At 67.6% G+C, this 16,839-nt stretch overlaps 1 protein-coding gene across 1 annotated transcript; it reads left to right on the top strand.

Annotated features, from left to right (window-relative positions):
* The first annotated feature begins 2,680 nt into the window (after window positions 1–2,680).
* MOV10 (Mov10 RNA helicase) lies at window positions 2,681–15,685 on the top strand. Its single transcript, XM_075909952.2, has 22 exons — window positions 2,681–2,888; window positions 5,266–5,362; window positions 5,940–6,052; window positions 6,283–6,521; window positions 6,699–6,939; window positions 7,332–7,439; window positions 8,109–8,271; window positions 8,358–8,512; window positions 8,732–8,908; window positions 9,021–9,168; window positions 9,253–9,414; window positions 9,690–9,793; window positions 10,470–10,567; window positions 10,755–10,874; window positions 11,855–11,957; window positions 12,238–12,355; window positions 12,506–12,697; window positions 12,972–13,046; window positions 13,553–13,678; window positions 14,374–14,462; window positions 14,662–14,783; window positions 15,073–15,685. The coding sequence occupies exons 1-22, from the start codon at window positions 2,755–2,757 to the stop codon at window positions 15,135–15,137; spliced, it is 2,949 nt and encodes a 982-aa protein (XP_075766067.2). The 5' UTR covers window positions 2,681–2,754; the 3' UTR covers window positions 15,138–15,685.
* The last annotated feature ends 1,154 nt before the right edge of the window (window positions 15,686–16,839 follow it).

Genomic DNA, 16,839 nt, shown 5'->3' with positions numbered 1-16,839 from the left:
CGTCCACTCATAAAGCTTCAGTAGCAGAGCCTGTCTCAGCCATCCCTTTTGCTGGCCCTTGAACCCAGCCCGCGGGTGGCTTCGTGGAGGTTCCAGTGCTCACTGACGCACTTTTCCTCCCTCCTGAGACGCCTGAAAACGAATAAATGGCTTCCCATCCATGCATGGAGGCCTCCAATTGTTTGCCTGACTAGCACCGTCCATGTGGGGAATTTTACAATCTTCTCATAGGACTTGGCCTTATCCACACCCCTGACTCCCTCTGGGACAGGGAAACACCATGTCCCTGATGTACATGTTGGGAAACTGAGGCATGGAAAGGCTTAAGATCACACTGGGAACAAGCGGCAGAGTTGGGCATGAGAGCCTTAACTTCCAGAAAACAGCCTCCCTGTTGTATGCAGTGGCCTCTATTATTAATTTAATCTATCTTCCCCAACCCAGTTTCCTTTCCCAGAATACTCCATGGGGAAAAAAATGGTAGCTAACGAGGTGAGAAATTTAGAAAGGAGTGGTCCTGTGGCATTTTAGAGACTAACCAAAAGAAACAAACTCATGAGCTTTCGTGGGCAAAACTGGTAATACCTGTTCACCTTGGGCCCATTCTTTGCACAGCCCTCTTCCCTAGGCACAACACCAGCCTCCTACCTGCAAGGAAAGGGATCGGCCGGTATCTCCTCTTCTATGCCAGAGCTGCATGCCCTTCTGAATCCAGGCAACTTTCTTTTCTCGGAGGGAGGGAGGAAGCCAGCAGCTGAGTTTACTTACTTGACTTGCATGCCCAGTGGCTGAGTCACTAGCCTGTTGATTAGGTGCTGCCCTGGACAGAGGGTTTTAATTTTTAAAAGGGACAGATCATTCTGTGCTGGGAGAGGAGGTCAAAAGCTGCTGCGCTGCAAGATAAGCACAAGGCCAAGTGGCAGAGACTCACTCTGCCAAGAGCCCCTGAACTGCCAACACAAGCCAGGCTCTGCCCTGGCAAGCCAGCCTGCACCCAGAGTTAGTTCTGTGAAATCACCCTGCTATCCTGCTACAAACCCTCCAGGCAAAAGGGCCTGGATGGTACCAGGGTGCGGGATAGGCTTTGGGCTGTAGTCCTACAAAGGCCCATGCATGCCTGCCCCTGAAGTCAATGGAATGACTCACTAGCAGTAAGGTCACACCTGAATAAATAGGGGCAGCTCCTAATGGCTTCCCATTTCAGATCTGTGCCTGGTGCGAGGATCAGAGCCCCTGACTCCAACGCCTGCAAAATGACCCCTTGGGGAGGCAGGGTGGCCTAATGGCTAGAGGGTGGGACTGGGAGGCTGTGGCAGTCAGTGGCCCAGGCTCTGATCCTGGCTCTACCACTGAGCTGCTGGGACACCTCGGGCTAGTTACTGCCCTGCCTTGTGCCTCAGTTTCCCCATTTGTAACGTAGGGCTCATGATACTGCCTTCCTCTTGGAAGTGTTGTGAGAGCCAGGAACCAGCACGGGATGCACTGAGGGGCACAGGCTCGAGCAGTGGGACAGAAACATTTTGGGACGCAGTCATGGCCCACAAGACACTGGGGACTTGCATGCCAGGGAAGACACTGGGGAGCACTCCCATGCTAGCATGCCAGACAGGGCGCTAGTGCCACGAAGGCAGAGCAGCCTGTCCCTAGCCTCCTTTGGAGACTGTCTCCAGACAGCCACAGCTCCGCACTGGACCAGAGAGAGTAACCGGCTCGGAAGCACTGGCCAGTCTGACTCGCAGCCCCCTCCCCTGCACCCTGTGGCCGCCAAAGAGAGGAGATTTCTCCAGCAGATGCCCTGGGGGCATCCTCCCAACTCAGCATTTTGCAGAGGCTCTGCTGGGAGAGGGGAGACACGGCAGGGACCGGATGGTCGTCCAGGGAGCAAGGGCGGAGCAAGGAGACCTCAGCTCGCCCTGTACCGCACACAATGGGCCCACGTCACCTCAGGGCGGGATCCCACAACGCGTATCCGTGGGCACGAAGCCGCCAGCACACAGGAGACCCCAGCAGTGCAGTGCACGGCCCCACAGCCCCTCAGCCACACTGGGGACATGAGCCCTGCCTCCGCACTGGCTTCCCCAGGACACCCAGTCTAGCCCGGGGCCTCGTCCTACTCAAGGCTCGCAGCTGGGCCCCGCACGGGTTGAGCGGTCGCCCTCTGGCACCGCAGAACCAGGGAGAAGCGCATCTGTCCGGGCTGAGGGGCTGCCAGAGACCGGGGCATTAAGTCCTCCAGGAACCACCCTAACGTTCACCTCCTGCTCCCTGGGCAGGCCCCTTGCTTTGCCCTGCCACCTCCAAACTAAACGCTCATCTGGACAATGCGGGTAGGAAACCCACCAAGCCCTTCCCACCTGCCTGGCACACGGCCCCTGCCCCAGGGCGACTGAGAGCCGGTCCCTGGCTGAGGCTGTGTCTACACGCAAAGTGTGGACGGGGGGCTCCCCAGGGGGCAGGGAGCGGGGGGCTGGCGCAGCTGAGCTCTCCAAAGGGGTGCGGGTCTGCGCTCCCCCAGAATCCCCGGCGGAGGCCGCCCGGGCCCGGGGCTGGGACATCCCCGCGTCCCTGTGCCTGTCCCGGGAGGCGCAGAGCCCGCCTACCCCACCGCGGGAGCCGCTCCCGCCAGGCTGGCGCCGGGCCGGGCCCGCCCAGAGGGACCTGTGTGCCGGGGAGGCTCCCGGCCCCTTTCACTTTCGTTTCTGCCCGCGGAGCCCGGCTCCCGCCCTCCCTGGCCGCCCGCGGCGCCGCGCAGAGATGCCCAAGCGCAGCTTCGCGGAGTGCAGGGCGAGCGGGGAGCGCTTCGTGCGCTTCCTGGCGGACACGGCGCGGGGCGCGGAGCGCAGCCGGGAGGCGCTGCGGGACATCTACAACCGGGAGTTCCGCGCCCGGTAAGCGCGGCCGAGCCCCGGGGGGAGCGGCGACCCCGAGCGCTGCGTGGCCCCAGGAGGGGGCGGGCCGGGCAGGGGAGACGTGTCACTTCGGGGCTGCTGGGAACCCCCGGACGCCCCGGCCGGGAGGGGACAGTTGCTCCAGACCAGGACACTCACCTGGATGCTGACAGCGACCTCGCTGGGGCTCCCCGGGCTAAGAGCCGGGGCTGGGCAGCCCCTGGGTGCGGGTGCAGCTGGGGCGCCCGTGGGGAGAGGGAGGGGGAGGGCCCGGTCTGCCCCAGGCTCAGAAGGCAGCCAGACACAGACCCTCCATGATTTCCCGTCCCTGCCCCCGGGGCGCCGGGAAGGAGGCTTCCCTGAGCCATGGGCCCTCCTTCCTGCAGGAAATCACTCCAAGCTGCCCAGGGCCCCTCTTCTCCAGGGGTCAGAACAGATCTGCACCCCGCGCCCATCTGGCTCGGGCCTGGGGTTTGGGGTGACTCTGGGAGGGGAGGCTGCTCCATTGCAGTTCCGAGCCGGATTTGACCCATCACAGCCATAGAACTGGCCCTTGGAACGGGCTGGGGGCGACGTTCCCGCTAATCTTTTCCATCCACGTGCAGAATACATTTTGTTCTGTGCACAAGGGCTGTGCGGGTGTGCACCACCCGCAGAGACACAGCCCTGGCTGCGGGCTGCCAATCAGCCGGGCGGCGTTTGAATCTCTCCTGAGCAGCCGCACAAGCGCCCCGCTTCCAGGGAGCGGTGGAGACACAATTGCCTCCCAGCCCCTCGTGGCTTTGGGTGGGCGTGGGCTTGGAACTGACAAAGGGACGCCTTGGGGGCCAGGCACAGGCCTCTTGCAGTATGCGGGGGTGGGGAGGGCATAGGCATAGCCCCAGCTCTCGTGGTTCTTGTGCACCCGTGGCCCCACACTGTCCGGGGCAGAGCCTAGGGCCCACCCAGGCCAGGCAAAGGCAGGCCCCAGGGTGCTCAGGCAGGGCTTGGCCTTCCTGGGCAAACGCTCCCCTCCCCAATCCTGCCAGCACCAGGCAAGTGTTACGCCTGCTGCTAGGGAGCTCTGCCCGGGCAGTCCCTGGCACCTCTGGGCAGCAGGGCCCCTCTCTGGCCCTTGTCTGCCTGCCAACAGACTCATGGCCCCCTGCCTGGCCTGTGCACTAGGGCACATGGGGCCCTGCTCTGCACTCGCCGCATGGGATCTGGCCCACAGCCCTGCCCCACAACCTGCCACCTTCCTGGCTCACAGGAGTGTGCCCCACCCCCGTGCAAAGGCAGCTGGTGCACATGGGTTAGTCCCGCCCTTGTGTAAAGGCAGCTGGTGCACATGGGTTAGCCCCGCCCCCGTGCAAAGGCAGCTGGTGCACATGGTTGGTCCCACCCCTGTGCAAAGGCAGCTGGTGCACATGGGTTAGCACTGCCCCCGTGCAAAGGCAGCTGGTGCACATGGGTTAGTCCTGCCCCCGTGCAAAGGCAGCTGGTGCACATGGGTTAGCCCCGCCCCCGTGCAGGGGTCCACCTTTGCCCGCACAGCGAATCCGTGTCACTGGAGAGACCCCCGAGTCCCTGGCTTTGCTCTTCCCTCCAGCCAGGCTGGGCTCTCTGTGCCTCCCGCTAGTGCAGCCCTGCCCCGGCCCTGGGCTTGCTTCCTCGCGTCAGAGCCAGAGCCGGGAGCAGCCCAGCCCTGCCGGGAGCAGGGGTGTGAAATTGGGACGTGTTACGCGGCTCACCGTGATCCCGCGGGCGGGGGCTGCTCTGGCTGGGCTGGAGTGCCCCCCCACCCGTGGTGCGCCTAGGCTGTGGGGGGCTGGGGCTGCTGGGACCAGGGTCCCCCCTGCACCTTCCTGGGGCCGTTGGGCCGCAGTCCCGCCTGTCCTCGCATGGGGCCAGGGCTGCTGTGGCCCTGCCTGCCCGGTCTGGGTTCCTGCCCCGGGCCGGTTACCATCCAGCAAGCGCACTGCTCACCAGGTAACCGTGTGGCTCCTGAGCTGGGGGCGGAGGGGGGGCTGGATTTGCAACTACTCCCACCCCAGTGCAGGGGCCCAGCGGGGTCGCCGTTGCTGGGGGCAGTTGCCCCCCAGGGAAGACGCCAGCCCAAAGAATGGCAGAGCTGAGGGGCCCCGTGGGAGCAGCCCTGGGTGCCTGGTGGTTGCCCCATGGCAGGGCACGGTTGGGTTGGAGACAGGAGACCCTGCAGTTGAGGACCACCCCCCCGGAGAGGAGCACTGCTGGGTGGCAGCCAGGGTCCCGCTGGCCCATCGCTCTCCTCATGAGCAGCAGGGCGAATGCCCCGGCCCCCAATGCTGGCATCTGCCAGCCCCATCGCTCTGGGCAACGCAGCCCCGGCCCTGACGCGCCCGCTCTGTCGTCGCTGCAGGGATGGCACGAGGGAGCCCAACTTCTCCTCCGTTCTCTTCGCCCTGTGCAAGAGCGGCCTGGCCGAGGTGCGGGGCGACTTCGTGCGCTTCGGGAAGGTAGGTACTGCCCCCGGGAACCCACTCCTGGGGCGCGGTCCCATGGGAGGGGGAGCCCAGGCAGGGGGCACGTGGCCCCACGTCGCGCTGCCGAGGGGGAGCTTCTCAGCCCCCCCTCCCAGCCCGGCCCTCCATCCTGCCCACGCGTGGGCCGAGCCGGCTGCCATGGAAGCTGGCACGAGCTCTCCAGCAGGCCGGGGGGGGCTCCCGGGTCCTGGCCGCAGGGCGGTTTGGTTCTTAGCCCAACAGAGCGTTTGGCAGCCACGCCGGGAACGGCCCCCGGGTCTCCCCCCGGCCTCTGGGCTCCAGGGCCCGGCTGGCTGGAAGCAGCTCGAGCCGTGAGGCTGCTGCCCCATTCCTGGCAGGCTGGTGCCCACAGCACATTGCCTGGCAGGGGGACCCAGAGGCACTCTGCTTCGGCTCAGCCCGGGGTCCCCGGCTGCACCCCGAGCCGGGCCTGGCTGCATGCTGAATGTGGGACCCTGGGGCCGGTCCCCTCTGCTCCCCGCCCCAGCTCTGCAAGGGCTGCCCTGGCACATGCTGCCCCCGTACCCGGACAATCACTCTCCTCCCCCAGGTGAAAAAGAGAGTGAAGATTAGAGACCAGTATTGGACCCCCGAGGAGCCCCCCGCGGACAGCCAGGAGCCAGGCACCGAACGGCCCCCCGCCAGAGGCCGTGCCAAGAAAAGGTACCAACGCCCAGCGGGCTACACTGGCAGCTCACGCGCTGCCCCTCGGCTCCCTGCCCAGGGCATGGGGCAGTGGGGCGGCAGGAGGACTCCGGAGGGCAGACCTAGGAGTGCCTGCCCGGCTGGCCAGTGCCTCTGGGATCGAGGGGAGCCTTTGCCCCCGGGCGCTGGCCCAGCCGGGCGGGGACCCCAGGGGACTCTGTTGTCCAACGCGCACCCTCTGCCCGTAGAGCGGAGTTCATCCAGGGGAAGCACGGGGTGGAGATCCTCTCCGAGCATGACCAGGGCAACGGGCGCATCCGCTTCTCCGTCACGCCCACGGAGCCGGCGACGACCAGCATCTGGGTTCAGAACAACGGCCAGGAGGCCGTCACGCTGCTGGGCTACCGGGCGCTGCGGAGGCAGCACGAGCTCACCTTCCACGACGAGGGCAAGGTGACCAAGCAGCAGCCCCGGGTGCTGGCGCCGGGTAAGGGTCCAGCGTCCCCCAGCAGGGCTCTCCCTAGGAACCAGCTGCCGCGCTCCAGCCCAGAGGTGGGCGCATGACAGTGGTGGGCCGGCAGCAGCGGGGGTTAACCGGTTAACCCTTCGGTCAGGTGGTTAGCCGGATTTTACAGCCCTGCCGTTCCCCCGCCTTTGGCTGCAGGGGACTCGTACGCGATCGAGGTGCGGTGCCTGACGCAGCTCTATGGCTACTTTCCCGCCACCCTGCTGTTCCAGTTCACCAAGGAGCCGGATGGGCCCTTCGCCATCGGGCGCTTCGTGTCGGCCGTAGCCAGCAGCCGGCTGGCTCAGGAGCTGGGGCCCTCGGCACCCTACAAGCCTTACCAGGCCAAGCTGAAGAAGTCGGTCACAGTGATCACCGAGGAGGGCTTCCCTCCCGACAGGTACGGGGGCTCCCGGCACCGCTGGCCGAAGGGAGGGGGTGCCGCCGAGGTCCAGGCCAAGCGTGCCCGCTGGGCTAGTGTGAGCTGCTGGCCGGCACCGGCCTGGCCCTGCCCAGGCTCCTCGGCCGAGCCCAGGAACGTGTTCCAGTCCCACGGTGGAGAAGCCGCAGGCCCAGTGGTGCTTGGGCTGGGTTTGCTGCCGTGATGGGTGCCAGCTCCCAGTGGTTCTGCGTCGGGGCGGTGACCTGGCCCCCTGCTACAGGCTAGAGACACCCGGGTCCCAGGAGCCAGCATGGGGATGCTCTGTGCCGCAGCCCCCCAGCTGGAGTCGGTCCCGGGAGTGACGTCTTCCCTGAGCTCCCACCAAAGTCCCCTGCCTCTTGCCTGCCTAGCACCCAGCCCCCCGAGACCGCCAAGCTTAAGCAGCTGATCCCGCTGGGCCACTACCGGTACCCGGAGAGCCTGAAGGACACGGTCGGCACCGCGCCCAGCAGCCTGCGGTGAGTGCTGGGGGACGGGCGGTTGCCCCGGGGGCCGGTGTCCCTCTACGGGCTTCCAGCCATGAGCGGTCGTATTGAGGTCCTGCGCTCTGCTTTGGGTGTGTGCCACCGTGGCTCCCAAGTTATTGACACGCACCTTCCCGGCCGCCAGAGCAGACCACCGCCATGCGGCAGGTCCCGTTCCCGGCCCCAGCCGCCGTGTGGCAGCCCCAGAACTGGAGCAGGCCTCCCCCTTGCCACGTGCCCATGGCAGGTCCCAGTCCCCCGTGCCATGGCGCGTTCACATCATCGCAGCCGGCCCCGCCCGCTGGCCCAGCCGCCTGGCCCTGCTCTCCAGGGGAGGCGTGTCGGGAAGAATTGTTTGTGTGCGGCTTAGTGGGAACTACGCCAGGGGCCTCCTTGGCCGCCCAAGGGAGAGCATCTTTCCCACCCTGTTGGGGGCCCTCATCCCAGAGCCGGCAGCCCCCAGGAGCATCCCGGTGGGTCCCTGCACTGGGGCCTGGCCGGGTCCCTCCTCCAGACACTGCGCCGCAGGGGCACTGCTCGCCCCGCCCTGCCCCAGGATCTCGCTGCCTGCCCCGTGCACTCAGCCCTGTGCCGGCAGAAGGGCTGTGCTGCCTGGCCTGGACCGAGGAGCTGAGCTAACCCCTGGCTGGCCCCGGCCCGCAGGTCGTCCCTGGCGGCCGAGCTGCAGTTGGAGACCTACCGACAGAAGTTCCAGCTGCTGCTGCACCTGGAGGAGCTCCAGATGGAGGTGGACATCCGGCGCTACGACATGGAGGACGCCTGCATGGTGAAGGACGCTAAGAAGAAGAGGCTGCTCGTCCTGGAGGTGAGAGGCCAGGCCGAGGTGCTGCCCGGGGCAGGCGGGGCTGCCCACCCGGCGCTCCCCGCTGAGCGGCCCTGCTCCGTCCCCAGGTCCCCGGCGTGGCAGAGAACCGCCCGTCCGTGCTGCGGGGCGACCACCTGTTCGTCAGCAGGAGCGAGCAGCGCGGCGCGCCCCACCTCGTCCGCTACAAGGGCTACGTGCATGACGTGGAGCTGGAGAGGGTCAAGCTGGGATTCTCCTCCACGTGAGTGGCGCCCGACCCTGCCTGCGGCCACACCCGGGCCTGCGTGGCACAAGGCTGGGGCGTTTGGGCCCGTCGCCCCGCAGCCGCCGGATTCAAGGCCAGCTGCCCCTGCTGGCGGGGAGGGGTCTCCAGGGCAGCGGGGCAGGGGCTGGGCTGGGGGACGCAGGGCCCCGGCTGAGGGGGGTCCCAGCTCCGCCCAGCCCGGTTTGCCTTTTCCAGCCTGCTGGACTCCTTCGTGGACAAACTGAAGTTCGACGTGACCTTCACCTTCAACCGGCTGCCGCTGCGGGTGCAGCACCGGGCCGTGGAGCTGGCCGAGAAGAGGCGCCTGAGCTGCCTCCTCTTCCCGTCCTTCTCGCTCAGGCAGTCCCTCCTCCCCGAGGGGGCCCCGCTCAGGTGCGTGCTCTCCCGGGCCCTCGCTGGGGGTCGGCTGTGCGGCAGGTGGGGCGCTTGTGGGCAGCAGGGCCCGGCCTGCCCCTCAGCCCCTGCCCGGCTCCGTTTCCCTCAGGCTGTTCGACCGGAGCCTGGAGACCAACCAGGAGCAGTCCGGAGCGGTGAGGCAGATCGCCACGGGGCTGTCCCGCCCGGCGCCGTACATCATCTTCGGGCCCCCGGGCACCGGCAAGACGGTCACCATGGTGGAGGCCATCAAACAGGTGAGGGGGCGTGGCCACACCTTCCCCCTCCCCGGTGTTCATTTCCTGCTGCCGGGGCTGCCCAGCTCTCCCTGTCTCTCGCAGGTGGCACACTGCATCGAGGGCTCCCACATCCTGGCCTGCGCCCCCTCCAACAGCGCCTCGGACCTGCTCTGCCAGCGCCTGCTGAAACACCTGGACAAGGGCCGCATCTATCGGCTCAACGCCAGCAGCCGGGACTTCCGCCAGGTGCCAGAGGAGATCAAGGTACGCGCCAAGGCAGCCAGAGATGCCCTGGGCAGGGGGCTGCTCCCGGGCACCAGTTAACCGGTCCCCGGGAAGCGTTCACCCGGTGGGGTTCAGCGGCCGCCCGTTCCCATCCCTGGGGGAGTTGGTTTTGCGTGGGGCAGCGCAGCCCTGGCGCGGGAAGGCTGCCCCCGTGGGGGCTCCCGGGCCCAGCCCTGAGGTGCGTGCTGCTGCCCATTCCGGAGGGAGCGCTGCCGGCCACAGCGCCCCCCAAGGAAACACTCCGGTGCTTGCAGCCCTGCTGTAACTGGGACGCCGCCCAGCAGTGCCACATGTACCCAGGCAAGGAGGAGCTGCAGCACTTCCGCGTCATTGTCACCACCCTGGTGACGGCAGGAAGGTAGGAGGGGCCTGGGGCCAACCCCCGGGGGAGCGGGCCGGGGGCAGGAGAGCGCGGGGCCCTGCACAGGACGGGGGTGACCGGGCAGAGAGATGAGTCCTACGGGTGGGGTCTTGGGCAGTTGGTGGCAAGCCCCCAGCCCTGCCCCTGCCACCCATGGCCCCCGTGGGAGCCAAGCCCCCCCACTCCAGTGGCAAGCATGGACAGCCCCCAGCCTCCCCCGGAGTGCTTGGGCCCAGCGCCCTGGCCTTCCCCAGCCCCCAGCCCTGAGCATGGGGAGAGCGGGCGGCCTCCCCGGCTTGGCAGAGCTGGTGCCCAGGCCGTTTGGGAGGTTCCTTCCCAAGAGCAGGGTTCCCCAACCGATGGGGGCGCCACGTTTCTCCCCTGGTGGCACTGCCCCCCGGCGCCCCCGCTCTTGAATTGCCCTGGCTCACCGAGGCTTCCCGAATTGTCAGACTGGTCCCCGCCTGGGAGCCGCTGGCGGGGGAGCAGTGACGTGGCGAGGGCCGTGGGTCTTGCGGGCGTCTCTTGGCCCAAGGGGAGGGCGAGCCCCTCGGCCTGCAGGGGAGATGCTCTCTCCCTGCCTGGCCGGGCGGGGCGCCCCCAGGAGAGGCCGTGCGGCGGGGGAAGGCCCTTGCGGGGGCTGGAGCAGCCCGTTCACCGCCTCTCCCCGCAGGCTGGTCAGCGCCAGCTTCCCCGAGGGCCATTTCTCCCACGTCTTCATCGACGAGTGCGGCCACGCGGTGGAGCCGGAGAGCGTGGTGGCCATCGCGGGTGAGTGGGGGCCCACCTGGGGCCTGGGATCCAGCGGCTGGCTCCGGCTCCGGCTCCGGCTCCTGGCAGCAGATTCGGGGCCTTTCTCTGCGCCCAACGCTCGGGGGGAGGGTCCCTCCACGCTGCTCGGAGCCGATGGAGCCCGCCCGGGAATCCCCCTCCCGCGTCAGCCGCCTCTCTGCCCCAGGGATTCTGACGGCGATGGACCCGAAGACCAACCCCGGCGGGGGGCAGCTGGTGTTGGCAGGAGACCCCAAGCAGCTGGGCCCGATCCTGAGGTCCCCGCTAGCCATCGAACACGGGTTAGGTGAGCGGATGGGGCAAGGGCAGCTGGGGGGTCTCAGACACACTGAGCTACACCCCCCACCTCTGGGCCAGGGGGCACCTGGCTTTGCCCTGCTGCTGCAGGAGCACGTTAGCGCCGGCGGGGGGGGGAGGGTTAGGCTGGTGCGTGTCACCCAGGAGAGCGACTGAGTCTCCTACGCCCTGCTCCCAGGGGCCATGCTGGGGGGGCACTGGGTCATAGGGGCCATGCCAGGCGGGGAGGGGGGCTGCTCCCAAGGGCCGTGTTGGGGCGGTGGTGGGTCACAGGGCCGTGCCAGGCGGGGGGGCGGGTCACAGGGGCCATGCCAGGCGGGGGGCAGGTCACAGGGGCCGTGCCAGGCGGGGGGGCGGGTCACAGGGGCCGTGCCAGGCGGGGGGGGCGGGTCACAGGGCCGTACCAGGCAGAGGGGCGGGTCACAGGGCCGTGCCAGGCGGGGGGGGCGGGTCACAGGGCCATGCCAGGCAGAGGGGCGGGGCAGAGGGCCGTGCCAGGTGGGGGGGGCGGGTCACAGGGCTATGCCAGGCAGAGGGGCGGGTCACAGGGCCGTGCCAGGCGGGGGGGTGGGTCACAGGGGCCGTGCCAGGCGGGGGGGCGGGTCACAGGGCCGTGCCAGGCAGGGGGCGGGTCACAGGGGCCGTGCCAGGCAGGGGGCGGGTCACAGGGGCCGTGCCAGGCAGGGGGCGGGTCACAGGGGCCGTGCCAGGCAGGGGGCGGGTCACAGGGGCCGTGCCAGGCAGGGGGCGGGTCACAGGGGCCGTGCCAGGCGGGTCACAGGGCCGTGGCAGGCGGGGGGCGGGTCACAGGGCCGTGCCAGGCGGGGGGGCGGGTCACAGGGCCGTGCCAGGCAGGGGGCGGGTCACAGGGGCCGTGCCAGGCGGGTCACAGGGCCGTGGCAGGCGGGGGGCGGGTCACAGGGCCGTGCCAGGCGGGGGGGCGGGTCACAGGGCCGCTCTCTCTTGCAGATGTCTCGCTGCTGGAGAGGCTGATGCTGCACAACACGCTGTACCAAAGGGCAGCCCAGGGCTACGACCCCCAATTCGTCACCAAGTTACTGCGGAACTACAGGTGCCGTGTCCGCCCTGGCGGGACTGACTCCACCCGGGGGCCTGCTGGAGCGGGGCAGCCAAGCCCTGCAGCTAGCTCAGTGTGGGGGGCACGGGTCTGGCCCTCGGTCCGGCACCCGTTGCCCTCTGTGCCGCTCAGCTAATGGCAGCGCAGGGCCACAGAGCCGCCTGGATCCCTGGCTCTCTGGGCCCAGGGCGGAGCTCGCTGGGGAGGGGCCAGAGGGAAGCCGGGTCCTCAGCTGCCGAGCACCCCGGAAACGCTGTCGCTGCCGCTTCGCCAGGTCCCACGCCGCCCTCCTGGCCATCCCCAACCGGCAGTTCTACGAGGGGGAGCTGCAGGAGTGTGCTGACCGCCTCATCACCCACTCCTACTGCACCTGGGAGCAGCTGCCCACCCAGGTGAGAGCAGCAGGGGCAAGGCAGGGCGGGGCAGGGAGCAGGCGGGCGGGGGCGGGGCAGGGGGCAGGCGAGGGCGGGGCAGGCCTCCAGCCCAGGAAGGGAGGGCAAAGCACCGGGCTGGCAGCCCTGACCACGGCTCTGCCCCTGCAGGGCTTCCCGATCGTATTCCACGGCGTGTCCGGGGAGGACCAGCGCGAAGGGAACAGCCCCTCGTTCTTCAACGCGCAGGAGATCCACGTCCTGCTCACCTACCTCAAGCAGCTGCTGCAGAGCCAGGGCAAGCGGGGCCGCGCCCGCCTCTCCCCCAAGGAGATCGGGATCATCTCCCCCTACAGGAAGCAGGTGAGAGGCAGCGGAGACAGCCCCCCCGTGCTGCCTTGCCGGGCCCCTCGGCCCCACGCGCCGTGGCCCTGCTGCCCCGGGACGCCCCCTCCCGGCCGAGGAGCTGGATGGCGCCCGGGTGTGGATCCCCTTGGGGCAGGGCCCAGCCAGGTGCATTGGAAGGCCCCGGCGCAGAGGGGCCTGGGGCATGGGCTTTGGGGGGGGGGGGGGGCTAGGCCCAGTGGGGGCTGCAGGAGGAACACGCCCGCAGTCCCAGCCCTTCGCCCTTTCCCAGGTGGAGAAGATCAGACTGGCCATCACCAGACTGGACCCTGAGCTGAAGCAGCTGCCAGACATCAAGGAGCTGAAGGTGAGCCCCCCCCCCCCCCCCCATTGCTGTGGCCGTGCAGGGAGCCACGTGGGCACCCACAGGCATGGCCAGGGCTCCCCCCAGCTCCCAGCGCTGCCCGGCTAAGGGGCAAACCCCCTCCGAACACTGCCGGGGGGCTACGCCCACAGCCACCCCCAGCCTACTCCCAGTGCATCTGGCCGCCCAGAGACACCAGGCCAGGCTGGGGCCCCTCCTCCCTGAGGCTTGGAGGGCAGGGGGGGTGGGAGTGAGGGGCTGCATCCCTCTCCCATCACAGAGTAGGACAAGGGGAGGATCCTCTGCAGCACAGCCAAGGGAAGCGCCCCCTGCTAGGTGCACCTTGCACAGATAGGTGCGTGCGTCCGTGGGCGTGCGAGGGAGCCGTGCGACAGGAATGCAGGTCCCTGCAACACGAACGAGGGAAGCGCACAGGCGGGTGCGTGCGTCTGTGGGCGTGCGAGGGAGCCGTGCGACGGGAATGCAGGTCCCTGCCCTCTCCCTGCTAGGTGGGCTCGGTGGAGGAGTTCCAGGGCCAGGAGCGGCGCGTGATCCTCGTCTCCACCGTGCGCAGCTGCCCCGAGTTCCTAGCCATGGATGAAAAGTTCAAACTGGGCTTCCTCAAGAACCCCAAGGTAGGTGCCGGGCCCTCAGCACCCCTGGCCCACAGAGCCCTTAGCTGGGCTGGGGAGCTGGGGGTCGCCCTGGCCACCCACCCCCACTCCCTCCCCACCCGCTTTCCCAGGCCACTGCTGAGTGGTGGGGTAAAATGAGCAACAAGCTGCCTTCCAGGAAAGGAAGTGTGGGCTAGTGAGTGGAGCGGGGCTGGCCCCAGCATGCCACTCCAGGCTGTGCTAGTGCCCGACAGCAGGGCCTTACTGACCCATCCCTCTGGGGCCGTGGGAACACAGCCCCTCCCACAGGGAGCCAGTGTGCAGGGCAGTCCTAACGGCCAGGCCTCCTCAGCTCATGCCCACGGCAACTGCTTGGCCACAGAGCCACCCCTGGGATGGCGGCACCAGCTGATGCAGGCTGGGCCTGGCCAGGGCTCGCGAGCTACACGGCTCATCAGAGCCACTGGCACCCAACTCTCCCCCGTCGGCCGCCTGCACCTGGTGCCGGGCTGGGCCCCTGCAGATCCCTCGCGCTGCAGAGAGGCCCCCGGGCAGGGGCCCCCTTTTGCACTCCTGGGCCCTAGCCCTGTGCCTTACCCCAGCCCCATCAGCCCCCGAGCGCTGGAAGAGCCTTGCACACCCGGCTGGCGGGGGCTAGCACCGGGGAGGGCACTGGGTCTGGCCAGCGAGGGGCCTCACGCCACTCTCTCCGCCAGAGGTTCAACGTGACCATCACCAGGGCCAAGGCGTTGCTAGTAATCGTAGGGAACCCGGCCGTACTCTGCAAGGACCCTCACTGGGGCACGTAAGTCCTGCCCTGCCCCTTCCCTGGGCCCCCAGATCCCTCCTCGGGGGGGGACGCTGGGTGCTCCTTGGCAGGGCCCCTGCACTGCCAGGCTGGGGCCTTGGCACCGTGTCTGGAGCCCAGCCTGCCCTGGGCGTTGGGGCGCTGCGCTGGCTCAGACTGGGTGCTCTCCCATGGGTGCCTTTGCTTGTCCCCGCAGGTTCCTCAAGTACTGCGTGGAGCAGGGCGGGTACACGGGCTGCACCTACACCCCGGAGAGCCCCGAAGAGGAGGCGCTGGCGGACGAGCTTAGCTCCCTCCACTTGGACACGGAGCCAGCAGGTAAGAGCCATCCCAGCCCGGCTGGGACCGGCCAGACCCCTGCCCTGCCACATTGGGGGAGGGGGGGTGTATAAGGCCTAGCTCAGCCGCATGTGGGGGGGGGGGGGGGCGGGATCTCATAACGTGGCTCCTGTGGGCAGAGCATCCAGACTGCTCTTTGGCAAGGCAACTGCGGGCTCCTGCCGCCAAGGCTGTTCCCCCATGGGGGGGTGCCTCAGACAGGTGCTGTTCTCGCCCCCGGCCTGCCTGGGCCAGCTCCCCTCATGCCCACCCTGCCCTCTCTCCACAGGGACCCCAGCCGGCGAGAGCCACGTCCAGCAGCAGCTGGGGCCGGCGTGGAGACACGAGCACTGAGGGGGAGCCTGCCACTCGGCCCCCTGCCGCCTCAGCACCCACCCGGCTTCCCCGCCCTCTCAGCAGCTGCCCTTTGCGGCCACATTCCTACCACCCCCCGCCCTGCCTGGGCTGACGGCTACCTCACGCCTCACTGCACCTTGCGAGCCCAGCGCGCTCTTGGCACTGCGGGAGGCAGGACACCCCGCCGCGAGGGCTGGGCTTGGCTGCAGGTGGAGTTGGGGTCAACGCCTATTTTACACCTGTTGGGAAAAGCGCTTGTTTTTAAAAAAATCATCTCACCCCAGGCCCCTGGCGAGCCCGGCCCACCACAGGCAGCCCTGCGGCAACTTGGCGCCCCCCGGGGGCACCCGCGTGGCACACGCAGCAAGGGGCTACAACCATCTGCCATCAAGAGCCCCGTTCCAGAGCCCCGCTGCAGGGCCAGGAGCTGCGCCAGGGCCGGCGAGAGCCTTGCTCAGGTCTTTGTGATGCCGCTGTCAGATTCAGTACTGGGGGGTCTCTCAGGGAGCCAAGACTGCTCTGCAATAAAGGGTCAGGGGAAAGCACTGGTGTGGGCCTCCCACTCCGTCACTCCCACGCCGTGTCCCAGCTCTCCCTGGCAGCCCAGCCCTCCCCCCAGAGGGCGCAGGAGGGAGCCACAGCTGCCCATGGCGCTGAGTGCTGCTGGCAGGAGCCAACGCGCAACAAAAACTTCTCCGTGGCCACTGCGAAAGGGAACCGAGGTTTTGGGTCCCACAGAGCATGGCATGGTCCCCTGGCTCACGTGAGCATTAAGGAGCCAGCGCTGGTGTACAGAGGGAGTTCCCAGCAGAGGGGAACCGCTGTTGGCTGTGCAAAACCGACAGGCCTTGTCTACTGTGGCCTGTTTTGTTGCCAAAACAGTAGGAGCCTTTACACAGCTATGCAACTTTGGTTGGGAAAAACACCCAGTTTTGGCAACAAAAAACTTCCACGCCTGCCCGCGTGGATGCTATTTGTTTAGTCCAGAGATCTGGCTTCCACCAGTATCCCACAATACTGGCCCTGGTGGCTGTGCTCAGTGTTCTGTGAGCTCTGCTGCCCTGCAGGTCTGCGCCCATCCCCTTTCAAAGCTCGGAGAAGTATCCACAGTGGTGAGAGCTGCTCTGTTTGGGGAACAAAGAGCAAATCATTGGAGCACTTCTGTTCTGCCCTGCTAGGGACACAGCAGCAGGTGACTACAGCAGGGGGAGGGCAGGAGAGGCTGCTGTGGCATCCCCAGCACAGAGAGCTCACAGAGCTACAAGGGAATCCCAAGAAGTGCAGGGATCAGCTCTGCCTTCCCACAACACTGCACTACAGCATGCTTCTCCACACTGCTTTGCTCTAGCTCGGGTTCCCCAACGATGGGGGGAGAGGACAACAAAGAAATTCTGAGGGGGGGGACAGGGTGACCCAGCCCCCCCCCTCCACACACACCCCTACCTGTCAATCCCACCCCATGTTTTGCTGCTATTTTTTTGAGGGGGAGGGGTTTCCTCAAAAAAGTCAAAAAGGGGTGTGATGCCGAAAAGCTTGGGACCCACTGCTCTATCTGTGGGCAGGGTGCTAGCTGTGTGGTAGGAAACATTGACAATGGGAGGCAGAAAAACTAGTTTGAGCAGTTTTTGGTCTTGGTGACTTTCGCATGCTGCCAAACCTCCCCCGTGTCGAGACAGCCCCCCCCCGCCGCCCACCGGTG

This window comes from Pelodiscus sinensis, chromosome 27 (genome assembly GCF_052426305.1).
Source record: "Pelodiscus sinensis isolate ZL-2025 chromosome 27, ASM5242630v1, whole genome shotgun sequence".
Lineage (NCBI taxonomy): Eukaryota > Metazoa > Chordata > Testudines > Trionychidae > Pelodiscus > Pelodiscus sinensis.
Note: the sequence above shows the minus strand (reverse complement) of the source record. Positions and strands in the feature narration are given on the sequence as shown.